At 33.3% G+C, this 12,991-nt stretch overlaps 1 protein-coding gene across 29 annotated transcripts in view; it reads right to left on the bottom strand.

Moving 5' to 3' along the window:
* Positions 1 to 12,991, bottom strand: part of trol (terribly reduced optic lobes) — a 1,284,884-nt gene that overhangs the window by 132,414 nt on the left and 1,139,479 nt on the right. For 28 of the 29 annotated variants that reach the window (XM_081736787.1, XM_081736791.1, XM_081736768.1 and 25 more), the window contains 6 exons: positions 12,745 to 12,812; positions 7,641 to 7,781; positions 3,023 to 3,166; positions 2,245 to 2,385; positions 1,119 to 1,321; positions 516 to 741 (listed from right to left, as the gene is read on the bottom strand). In XM_081736787.1, the coding sequence (XP_081592913.1) occupies positions 516 to 741; positions 1,119 to 1,321; positions 2,245 to 2,385; positions 3,023 to 3,166; positions 7,641 to 7,781; positions 12,745 to 12,812 (923 nt within the window). The remainder of the gene's footprint in view (positions 1 to 515; positions 742 to 1,118; positions 1,322 to 2,244; positions 2,386 to 3,022; positions 3,167 to 7,640; positions 7,782 to 12,744; positions 12,813 to 12,991) is intronic. The other variant, XM_081736773.1, reaches the window with a different exon arrangement.

Here is a 12,991-nt window from a genome sequence, read left to right as displayed (position 1 = left end):
CAACGGCTCACAATGCACGAAACAAACAATATAGCCATTATTGTGAAATATTCAGAAGCGTTATATACCGTTTCGGCGACATTGCTTGGCTTACTCAGTTGATCAACCTTAGAGTAACAGATTTCTTTTCTATGAGAGTTTTTGAAAGACTGTACTGCAGAAGTAACATATTGGTAGTTGTGGTTCTTGATGAGGGCCACTGGGGGCGCGCGTACGCCAACTTTCAAACAAACTTGTGACGTAAACGGTTGACAACTGTATGATGTAATTAGAAAAAAAAAACTTGTAATCTGTGCATAATAAATTTCATGCTTGGGCTATTTACAGATAATTTTGCCTATTTTTCTTTGTTTCCATACGTTATGTATGAACATTTGAATACGTCAGTCACCTTCATATCACTCCGTATAATAATATGCGTTAAAATATATTCATACGGTTAACTGTTTGCTTTAAAATATAAAACAAAAGATAAAAAGAACACAACCTGAAAAAATCTATTGAAGTAAACTTACAAAGCAAATTCCAGTTTCTGGATCGCATTCTGTAGAGTGGCCATTACAACTGCATGGTTCACACAATCCAAGGTATAATCCTTCAGTAGCTCTTGTATAACCGACATCGCAATCTTCGCAAGAAAGACCTCGATAACCTACAGGGCAATTACATTGTTCCACAGCCAAAGCACGAGATTGCCCAGTGTTTCTTTCCTCAGCAATATCCAAAGAGACTCTTATAATCCTATTTTAAAAACAGAAGCAAAAATATTATGCAAATTTACTTGTACTATTTTGCATCTTTTTAAAAATATTTCTGAATTGATGTAATATTTATAACAAAGTACTTGCTTACATATTTCACGCACCAGCACGCTTTTATCAAGGTCTCAGAGTTTTGTAATGTTTCGGAAGAATTTAAACAGATTTTAGAACAGTAACTTTTCGTCATGATTTAAATATTTTGATTACAAATTTTCTGAAGATTTAAAAAAAAAAAAAAAAAAAACTATATTCAATGGTGAGAATTTTGTAATTAACTTTACTTTTTATATTAAATAAACTTTTTAATTGTTATTTTCTTTTAAAAGGGGAATGAAAGTAACTCAAACAAATACGTACGCTGCTTCTCTTGTATTGGTTGTATAGGTTGCCTTGATATAAATAGCGTCAAGATCCGCAAGTGCCATTAGCATATGTTCTCTATTAGCAGCCTGGCCATCATGTCGTTGCCAATATTGTTCATAAAGAGGCACAACAATGGTTTGAGGTCTGTTTGGTTCTATTTGTTCTCGGCTGAAGTAAAATAATCGGATATCGTTGCCCTGAAAATAATGATAATAAAAAAAGTTAGTTCGTTGTATACTAAGTAATAATCCTAAATTTTAACTACTATTTTACGACTAAACAGGTAAATTTTAAGTTCGTATCGAAAGAGTGATAATATATATATAGTACTAATACAGCTGACACACAAATTTATTCCATGAGCTGTGAAATACAGCAACACTGAAGACTACCAAGTTCAATGAAGTTACCAAGACTGAAATCTTACAAGGGTTGACATATAATCAGATTTACATGAGCATTTGATAATACATAAGTTAAAAAAAAGGTTAGGACATCTGAACAGTAACAATATAGGCCAATAAATTTTATGATTATCAATGCTATGAGATGTAAATTAAAATTAGCAATGCAGTTTTCAATAATACCACTGAGAATCTGAGAATGACACAGAAACCTGTCCAAAACGTGTAAATAAATGTCACGATATGCACCAATTCGTTTCTATAAGTAATTAAGGCAAAGAAGACTACATCTATAAAAATAATACTAATAAAATGATGAGATGATACGAAATTTTTAGTTTAGTGGCTGAAATAGTTTGAAATAACACATAAAGTTTCTTTTTTCTAAACGCGATAGTAAACTTCTCTGCATATGGCAATGTGTTTTCTTGATCATGTTATGTTCGTCATAACGACTTAACAAAGAAAGAATAGGAGAAATAAATGCAACACAACTAAAAGCACTGTTCCGCTGTTTTAGTTTGTTTAATGAATCAATAGATTACACGGATAAGACAAATGGGAGATATTTAGGAATATTACGACAGATGAGAAACAAATGTAAATGAAAGCAAACATTACACTGAGTTCTATCTCTGTGTTGTGGTTCAAACTCGTGAGTTGCACTCTTTCAGATATATATATATGATCACAATTAGTAAAAAAATATTACTTACACTCAATTCAACGTCAGCTGCATTATTTCTGGAGCTTGCACCTCCTGGTGCTGGCACGTAGCGAACAGTGTAATTCAGCGTTCCTCCATACGATGTTACTTTGTCTCCAAGGAAGCGAGGAGGTAGCAGCCAATAATATACCTGCAAAGAGTTTTCCAAGATCATGAATCAATTTATGAAAATATAACAGATGGTAGAGAGCTATTACTTTACACTGAAAATCAGGAATTGTATGCTAAAATTGGCTTGAACTTCTAGAACACTAATAATACAATAACGTTTAAAATTGTAGTCGTAAAAATGTATTTTCTCATATATTCCCATACAAAACACATTCTCTCAGAAGCATATTGCCAGATTTATTGAATAATAAAAGTACGAGGAGTATAGCTCTAAATAGTAAATATAGACACTTCGGAAATGAAAAAGAAAACAGTTGGAGATATACGAGACATACTGGAGAAGAAGGGTTCTGTGCATAGCATGGATAAAAAAGGAGAAGCAACTAAGTCGTATTAAAAGTAGCGGACGAAAGTCGATTTATTTCCCCACAACAAAGCAAAGAAGAAATAACAAACTTGATTTTTCAATTTGTCATCGTTCCCATATTGATGGAACGGACAATGGAAGAAAGAACACAATGTGGAAGATCAAAAATGGAGTATCTGGACAATATGAAGAAAAGACATAGTATAACTAGTACAGGATAAACACAACATTTAAATGTTACATTTTTCACAAACTTCTTGTCTGACAAGAGAAAGAAATACAAACTTACATCAGGACTCCTTCTCGAGAAGTCTTGGAATACGATTTCTCTTGTCGCTGGATTCAAGTCAATTCCTTCAGATATTGCTTCCTCTCTATTTAGATCTTCTACCAGTTTAAAATCATGTGTGGAGCTAGTGAATGCTACAGATACCTGAAATAAATACATAAAATTTATTCAATCTCATAACTCTTCTACGGTTATGATAAACAATGCGGTTTAAAACTTTTATGTTATTCCTTGGTTCTAATTTTGAAGAATTTTCAATAGTTCTCAGATTATAAAAAGAAAAAGGAAGAAAGCAAGGAATGTGATACACAATGTCAGGTCTGGTTCGTCATACTGGATGGGATCATGAATTAATAAGATCCAATATGGTGAATTACAGAGTCGTAACATTCTTTCTATTTCTTTTGTCCTTTTTAATTGAACATTTCCCTCTTTCTAATATCTTTCTTGAATTTCACGATGATCTATTGACGTTCGAAAATCTTAGTATACTATATTAGTGCTTTCTTTTATGTATAACAGTCAAAACTCTCGTGCATTTACTTTACTCAATAACACTTTTTAGACAGTATTATCTTTAAGCACCTATCCTACTTTATCGTCTCCTCATTACGATCGAAGTTTACTGAAACGAAACAACACGCCCATAAGAACTTAACCAATGACAATAGATTTTGCCAGAGTAATTTACGTCCTTTGAAGATGTTCACTTTACTACCAAAATGTGTTCTGTTCTGTTGGATATTGTAATGTACCATGCGCTTGTGTTTACAAACATTTTACATGCGCTCCTGTTTATAAACAACACCCACATGCATCTTATGTTGGGGACGACGGAAACTACAGCAACACCACGGATTACATGATGACAAGAAAACAGCAGCGCTACCGCCTCCCGGAGCGCCTATTATAACGGAGACAATTTCATGGACAGTTACCAGTTTGAGATTGGTCAAATCCCCCAGAAAGTAGAACTAACACTTTCTGGGTTTGCAGTAGAACTAACGGTTCCGTCTCCTCCTGGCTTGCAGTGAAGTCTTGTGAGATCTCTCTTTCTACTTGCAATGGAGCAGCGACAGAATCCTAATCACAACCCGGCCAGGAGATTTGGGTGAAGCCTTATCAAAAATCTAACTCCTCTCTGTCTGCAGTAGAGCAGCGAATGTCCTACGTATCCTTACGTAGTTCGCTACTGAGAAATCCTTTCCAAGACTATCTAGTCAAAGAGGCACCCATTCCAACCTTATATTAAAAAATTTACATTATTGTAATATTTCTGTAAAATACTGTTTATAGTAAATTTTTACATTAAAACGGTAGTAAAAAAAAAAAAATCCAAACCTGTAATTTTACTCTACCAAGCTCTACCTACCCCTATAATGGAAAAACATTACAATATTCGTGTCGTTCCTGGAAGTAGCCAAATATTGTTAACGTTTTGATCCAAAGAAGCAAGTAGTTGTGGACTCTGTTTCTGGGAATGTGAAATAGAGCTGTTGAAACTTACGGATCGCGACCCACTACTGAGTCTTCAGATCAAGAAATATTAAAATTTCTCTGAGTAATTTTCTTCTAAGTATAAAATAATAGTCTGTGAATTTGTTAAGTTTTGAGATGGTCTTACTTTTACTCAGTTCATCAGAAGCGTATGATGCCATAATTTATTTGAAGACACATTCACTGACATAGAAAAAATTCGACAACCCAGGTAATGTCTCTACTTTTACGCACTAAATAATTATTGAGCAGAGTAATTCTTTAATACTATTATTCTTCGATTTCTTGAAGGTAGAAAAAGAAAAAAAAAACGACTGATGAGCAAGCATCCTTAAAATCGTTTGGAGAGAGTGAAAATGACAGTTATCATCAATATCTAGGTAAACAAGATACACGAAGGATTCCACTAAACATTTCGATCCTTAATAGATAGTCCATGACAACTTTCATTTCTAAGATTTTGAACAAATATAGAACCTTGATTGGGATTCACTATCTTTTCCATATTTTGTCTTCTTCTTTTTTTTTTTTTTTTTTGTGTGTGTGTGTGTGTGTGTGTGTGTTCTAAGATCGATCTATTGATATTCGGAAGACTATCAAGAGTTTTTATGTGGAAACTTTAGTGTTTCTTTAACATATTGTAATTAATGAAAATTAGATACTGATTTTACCATTAATGCAAAGCGATCTAGATAAATTACAAACTTGCAGTACAAACTCAGAAATTACATTTATGTGAATTAAACATTAAAGCACTTGTTATATTATAGTATATAATGTAAACATAAAGGGAAACTGTTATCTTGGCTCATCGATGCTAAAAAGTTGCTAACACATGTTCTTGGTTTTTGTGTAGTGTAGGTTTTTTTTTTTTTTTTTTTTTGTAAAGAAAACAGGCGATTGTTTTTTTTTTTTTTTTTTTGTTTTTTTTTTCATAGACATTACCAAGTATAATCTTCACTGAAAACGTGAACACATTATTTTACTCAAATACATCTTTCATTTTACAAACAGCATGTAAACGACAATGATTACTTAACATTCAGATATTACTCAATTCTTTCTTATTAACCTCAATTGAGGTTTTAAACTGCCACGTGCAGACCTTCGTTCTAGTTACCTTTATCACTAAGATCTGTTACTAATAATTATTTTGTAATATAATAAATTTAATGTCAAAATTGATGAAAATGATTTATGCTGAAAGATGGTAGATTAATCTAAGAAACAATCTACATATTTTCTTCACTTTTCCACTTGAGTATTTTCTTACATTGTTACTCAAGACCACTGAGTTTGTGTATAAGTACCAATACCCTTGCCTATGTCTCCAATGCTGCCAAAGTGAAGAAGTAACATCTTTTCATCTTTTGAAATTAATTTTACTCTATGTGAAAACGCTGAAAATACTGATACCGTTTCTCATTAGCTAACTTTTGTTACGTGACTGCCACCAGTCGTGAAGTTAGCACATTGTATTAAATATTCATGATCTTTTCACTTACATATTTTGATCAATCTTCCACATTAAAAGGCATGTGGCATAATTTTATTAAGTGCTGCTAGTTTTAATGTGATCTAACACAATCGCAATCGATGTCTATATAACTTCTTTTCTGAACGTGTAATCGTAATGCATAGATTGGAATACATGATTCCTTTGGAAACAAAAGGCCAAAATATACCATGTATACACTCAACAGTCCAAGGCTCGGAGTGCACTGGGAAGATGGAAACGTGAGTGTGTGGCCAGTTGAAGATAACTAGAACCGGAAGCTAACCAGAAGACATGCGGCTGCATAGAACGTGATCAGTTGTCCGCGTGCAACATCCTTCGTCAAAATGATTTAAAAATACTTTCTTTTAAAGAAGTTTTATACCCTCCGTATTTTTCTCAGTTCGCAACAATAAACTAATATATGTTTGTGTATCTGAATTCCTCTCTGAAAGAGATGGCATTCAAAAACAAATATGATGCCGGAAATACTTCATAGGGGACATTTTTCCGGAACAAGAACAAGAGCTTTGTAAATCGATCACACAGATGTTTTTCCACAGATAAAGAACACTTTGACTAAAGCAGGTGTTTTCTCCTTTGTAAAACTCAGTGTCAGCGCGAAAATAGCCATTTACTTTTTAACAACTTGGTACTTCTCAGCAATTGTAACTTTCGTAGATTGAGCACATTATTTTCTACTACTTGCTGCTCCGGCTATAAATAAATGTTCTTCGCATACGTTCCAGAACGTTTCTAAATTTACATTTGCTTTATTCCGTACAGCTCTCCATCAGTTCTACTAAAACGCTGTCAAAAAGAAGCATAAAACATCGACACAAAGGTTGTACATTTTCAAACTTTTTTCCTATTCCTACCTACTTTCTTCTTTCCAATATTCATGCATTTTTTCGACACACCATCAGTATAAATGGAGACAAAGTTTCTTGCAATATTTATTTTCACTGTCGAAAGTGAATTTACGCAACTAGCAGCAAAAAGCGGAACGAAAATATGTAAATTTAGAAGTTGTTTTATTTCTGATTATGAAATGATTATGCAACATATTTTTATTACAATTAAAAAAAAGAGGTAAACAATTCGTAACAAAATTTGAATATCACAAAAACGTGATTAAATTGTAAAAGCTGATGTAGTACTTCGTTGTGAAATAAAGACAGAACTTTGCACTACTGGCTGATTTTTTTTTTAAGTCTAAAACGTTGTATTGAGCCACTTTTCCAATATTCATTACAAAATTTGTATTCATCGTGTCACATTTTCTCCCTACCTTTTTCTTTCAAATATTCTTGACTTTCTCCCCCTCCCCCTTTCCTTCCAACGGTAACATTAGTATAACTGGAGACGGTTTTTTGGGTTCTTGAGCTTTGCTGTCGAAACTGAATTTGCACAACAAAGAGAAAAATATGGAGGAACAAAATGCCGATTTAGAATCGTCTTTGTCTGTGATTATGTAATATATCTTAATAAGAGGTAAACAACTCGTAACAAAAGAAACAAGTAAAACACCTTAAAGAAGCCGTAATTTGAATGTCGAAAGTGTGACAAGCATTCTATAAACTTCATTACGAATTAAAGACGAATTTTACGAATGAAATCACTTACTTGTTCACGATACCAATTTGAACTCTGACACTGGCTGGTGATTGCCATACAGAAGCAGTTGATACAACCAAACTGATTATTCTCGTCCAAGTAAAAAGTGTTTGCCTTGCATTGATTACACGTCGGACCAGTAGCGTATTCCTGAAACAGACAGACAGCAGTATTCATGATAACAAATAGACACTTGTTTAAGGTGATTTAACATTCTAAACTTGGATACATGGATAAATGAGTGGATAAATGATTCAATAAAGAAATGGATGTTTGAATGAAAGAAGTGCATGATTTAAATACATAGATTTCAAATTTAATTGCAAAGAACAAAGGAAAATAATATTTATTTTGTACATGAGACGATATTTTAAGAAAACATTTTTGCTGATAAAAGTATGCAAGATTAAACAGACACTATGTTTCTAGATGAACTTCAAAAAGATTATTCGTAATATTTACTAAAACGCTAATTTTTCTCATAAAGTCTAACGGTTATACATTTTTTTTTCGTTTTAATACTTGAAGATTTATCTAATTAATCAATTTATTTTCTGTCAAAATACTAAAAGAAGTCATGTGTAAAATTAATACTGAAGAAAATGTTTAATAAGCCTCTTAAAATATATTGTAACATTTTTCAGGGTGACAGTGTCATTTTTTTAAAAAAAATATACTATTAATTAAACTTGACAAAGAAAACTAAATATATGATAATTTCCCATATACATCAAATTTGCCTTGAAAAGGAAAGAAAAAAAAACGTAGTAACAGAAAATTTAGAATTATAAACTCCTTTATGTTTTAGCCCCTGAAAGACTACGATCGATGATAGATCAGGTAACTTTAGCCAGACTTCGTTATCTCTTAAATTAAATAGTTCCCCAATTACCTCACAACACCAAAAAATCACTGTTTACATCAGGAACTGAACATCAGAGGAACATGCAATAAGTATTCAGTTATATAGGGCAATAAAAAAATAAATAAAATAAAATATTTCTTAATAATATAGAATATAGTAAATTACAACTTCTATGAAATTCACTTTCTTAATTACACAGAATTTTCTGCGATACATTTTTGCTAGGCATTAACAGTTTTAAGATAAATGTTATTTTGATATAGCTTAAACATTATAAGTAGTATTGTCAAACAAATTTCTTAAAAAATTGTATCTACAATCTACGCAGAACACTCACACGTGATGAACACTTACCATAAAATATAGTGAAAGCATGCAAAGAAAATAATTGAATAATTCCACAGATATCAGTTATGAATTGTAAATAAGAGGTTATCAAAAATACATAAATATTATAATTTGTTAATTACCAGTGCAAGCACAGAAACAATGTTTCTAATTGATACACGAAAAGAAATCTTCAATTTTTTTTAAGAAATACTGTTCTTTGACAGTTTAATTTCTTCCTCTGAATTCTTGCTTCAACTATCCCAGAATTAAACAACATAAAATAATAATAGTCCATATCGTTCACCTAATATAGTCGAATTATGTGTTTTCAGCGTGTAAGTAGAGGGATGAAAAAATGAAACGTCGGATGTCAATACCTTGACTTGGTTGACAGCCCGAGAAGACTTATTAAAAGTTATGCTTATTAAAACATTTTTGTTGTTGAACCTTATTCTAATAGTTCCACAAACAATTTGTTCGAATTAGAAAGACCACTGCATCCACCTGCTTTGTTTTTTTTTCTCTTCTATGTAGTGCCCCATTTTCTTTGATTCTTTATTTATTTTTATTTTATTCATTTTTTCCTTCACAATACAGTAATTAAATGTACTTTCGTGTTATAATGGGAAAAGAAAAATATTATAATGGGAAATACATTTTTAAAAAAATCGCAGACAAAAAGCCGTGGGAAAACTTTAATTTTCTTCTTCAATGCAAAGTTTACAAATAGGATGTAATATAAATGTCATGCCATTTCTCGCAGAGGAACGTGGAACAGTTTGGAAAAGGTTTTTTGAAAATGTATTGAGGGTGATAGGTTGTGCGTTGTGAGATAGGTTGGTGGGGCAATGAAAGCGTTGCAGTAAGTCTCAGTGACTGATTATTGATGTACAGTATATCAAAGGAAGAACTAATTTCACCTACACAAAATGCTAGGCAGTAAGCGCATTTAAGGATATAAATAATACCAGAAGACTCGCAGACTCGCAATTTAAAAAGTTGCATAAAAATTTATTATCTTGACAGTGGGATGTAGAAAACATCAGGATGGGTTTGACCTAACACAAAGTTAACATGTGGGTTTCTGGAACCCTACACCGAAGTTCTCCACTCAGATGGTCATGTATATGTATATCAAATGCGTATATCATGGATTTGGTGATGGCCTACAGTCAAGCCTGTATACAATAGTCTCTACGTATATGCATATTGTAACATTCTACATGTGCGGTTAATATTTGTAAATACCACAACGTGCTTCTTATTTATAAACAAAACTACGTACTATTCTACTACAATTATTACAAGAAGCAGACGACAGGCATCCTCGTCAGCACCTGGCCATGTGACAGAAGAGGAGCACCAACGCTATTGCTATCCAGAAGAAGGTATAAATCATCATGTAACGTCTCTATCATCATCAGTTTCCGCTGGTCAATTCATCTCTCTTAGCTTGTCTGGACCTCTAAGAAATTTAACCTAACACAAGCCTTTTAGCTTGTCTGAACCTCTAAGAAATTTAACCCAACCTAAGCCTCTTAGCTTACCTGGAGCTTTGTGGGAACTCAATCAAATTCTTTTAGCTTGCCTGGACTTTTGAAAGAATCCTAACCGCAACCACCTAGCTTGCTCGTAGCTCTGTTGTTTTCTTGCCCGCCTAGCTTGCGTGAGCTCTAGGGACACATATTTTACCCAAATTATTGAGTAAATTTTGTATTGCTCTTCCGAGAACATCTATAGCGACTTTGTGTGTTATACTTATATATAACAGGAATTTTATAATAAAAAGATTGTAGGAGAAAACCAAATCCCGTGTACTAAATTGCTCTACCTTACAATATATAGGCCTACACTGAATTTCGAAATCCATGTTATTCAAAACACTTAAAAGTGCTCATCAGTCTTTTATTTGCTTTTTTTAAAAGGATATTGCAGAGATCAAAGTAAAATATAATAACTTCTCTATGTAATTTTCTAGTAAGTACTTAATATTACTCAGTAAACTAAGCAATGTTTTGAGATGGTCTACGTTCTTGCTCAGTTCGTCATCTCAGTTCACGATATGATAATCGCCTTGAATAGGCATTCTTTGAAAATGGATAACACAAACTTTCTCACTAAACAGTATTTTCTAAATCCTAATCCTTAGTAATATACAAGAGAGCCTTTCTTCATCAGATCTAATCGCGTAAGAAACCGTTTTTCAATTTTCGCCTCAAAGGGAATTTAGGAGAAGTTCGCACATTCTCGAGGTTCAAAAAGTATAGAATATCTCAGATGCCTCCTCAAATTCACGTGGGTAGTCCCAGAAGTACCCGATCTGGCGTATAGCTGACTGAAAATCATTACTGTGGTTGAAAGTAACAACTTTATAAAGCTTTAAGTTCGAAGTTTGAAGACACTGCGTTGTTTAGTATTTATTTGGTAGACATCAACAGTAAACGAATTCAGTGAATTTGCAAACATGGAAAAAATGGGTCATCGTTATGTGATACAATACTTTCATTTGAAAGATCTCAGTCCTACCAACACCAAAGCCGAGTATGATTTTACCCTGGAGGAGTCTTCTACTTCGTTTACAACAGTAAAATATTAGGTGGCAGAGTTCAAACGAGGTCGTACGAGCTGCAAAGACGAATATCGTAGTGGTCTATCAAATGAAGTGACTACGCCAAATATGGTGAAGGAAATCTACGAAGTGGTATTAGATGACCGTCTACTGAAAGTGTGTAAGCTAGCAGACATGGTAAGCATTTCAAAAAGTGCTGTACATCGTATATTGACTTGAAATTTGGACATGAGAAAGCTGTGCGCGAGATGGGTGTCGCGTTTACTCACGATGGAACAAAAACAGCGCCGTGTGGATGTTTCAATCGAGTATTTGGCGATGTTTCACAACAATAAAGCCCAGTTTTTGCGATAATTCAGAATCATTGATGAAACATTGGTCCATCACTTCACACTTGAGATGAAAAAAACAGTCGAAACAATGAACTGAAAGGAGAGAATCAGCTCCCAAGTAGGCGAAGACAATTCCATCTGCTAGCAAGGTCATGGCGTCACTTTTTTGAGATGTGCGTGGTATAAGTTTCATTGATTATCTTCAAAAAGGAAAAGAAAACACCAGCGAGTACTATGCAAACTTACTGCAGCGTTTGAGCTATAAAATCAAGGAAAAACGGCCACATTTAAAGAAAGAGAAAGTGTAGTGTCCTGAAGACAATGCACTAGTCCACACATCTGTTATTACGATGGCCAAAATCAATGAGCTAAAGTTAGAGTTGCTTCCTCACGCACTCTATTCGACAAAGTTAGCCCCATCGGATTATTTCCCCTTTCCTAATATGAAAAAAAGCTCAGTAATAAAAGATTTGCCAACAATGAACAGGTTGAGTCTGCGGTTAATGTCTATTTTGAGGAGCTCAACGTTTCACATTAGAAACAGCTATAGAAGTTACTGAACATTGCTGGGAAAAGTGTATCGAGTGTATGTTGAGAAATCAAGATGGTTTTTCCCAATTTTTTTGTTTTCTTTGTTAGGTTGGGTATTTTTGGGACTATCTTCACACTTTTCAGTCTGTGCGAAGAGCAGGCACTTGTGCTAGTATTAAACAAGGTTACTGAAATATTTTAGTTATTATTATCTGATTTCCGCAACATTTTGAAAAACATAAAAAAAGGGGGGAGAGGGACGGGACTGATATGAATTTCTGTTACTAAAGCAGAAGAACAAAATACATTCATTTGATACATGAAATGGAAACGAGTTATGTCACATTATTAACTCAAAATTTTTAGCTGAAATATATTTTTTTTCTATTTCAATCAAAATATTAATAGATGAATCTGTCAATAATACTGGCCAATTTGTGTGTGTTTTCACATATATATATCTTTGCACACAGTATAACTACCAACCTTGCAGAAACATTCTCCAGTTACTGGATCTGCTTGTGGTGACAAGCTTCCAGCTGGATCACACTCGCCTGGTAATAGAAAAGAAAAATTATACACAGTTCGGTCGTGTTCACGCATTAAAACATCCAAAATAAAAATACAGCGTATTTAATGTTCCGTAAGTTCTTTTAACATAAATAATGTATGCAGTTACTGAAAAGTACTACGGAAAATATATTAACTTACAAGTCGTTGTAAGGAAAGTTCT

The sequence above is a fragment of the Thermobia domestica genome, chromosome 13 (genome assembly GCF_964235325.1).
Source record: "Thermobia domestica chromosome 13, izTheDome1.hap1.1, whole genome shotgun sequence".
In the NCBI taxonomy this organism is placed as follows: Eukaryota; Metazoa; Arthropoda; class Insecta; order Zygentoma; family Lepismatidae; genus Thermobia; species Thermobia domestica.
Note: the sequence above shows the minus strand (reverse complement) of the source record. Positions and strands in the feature narration are given on the sequence as shown.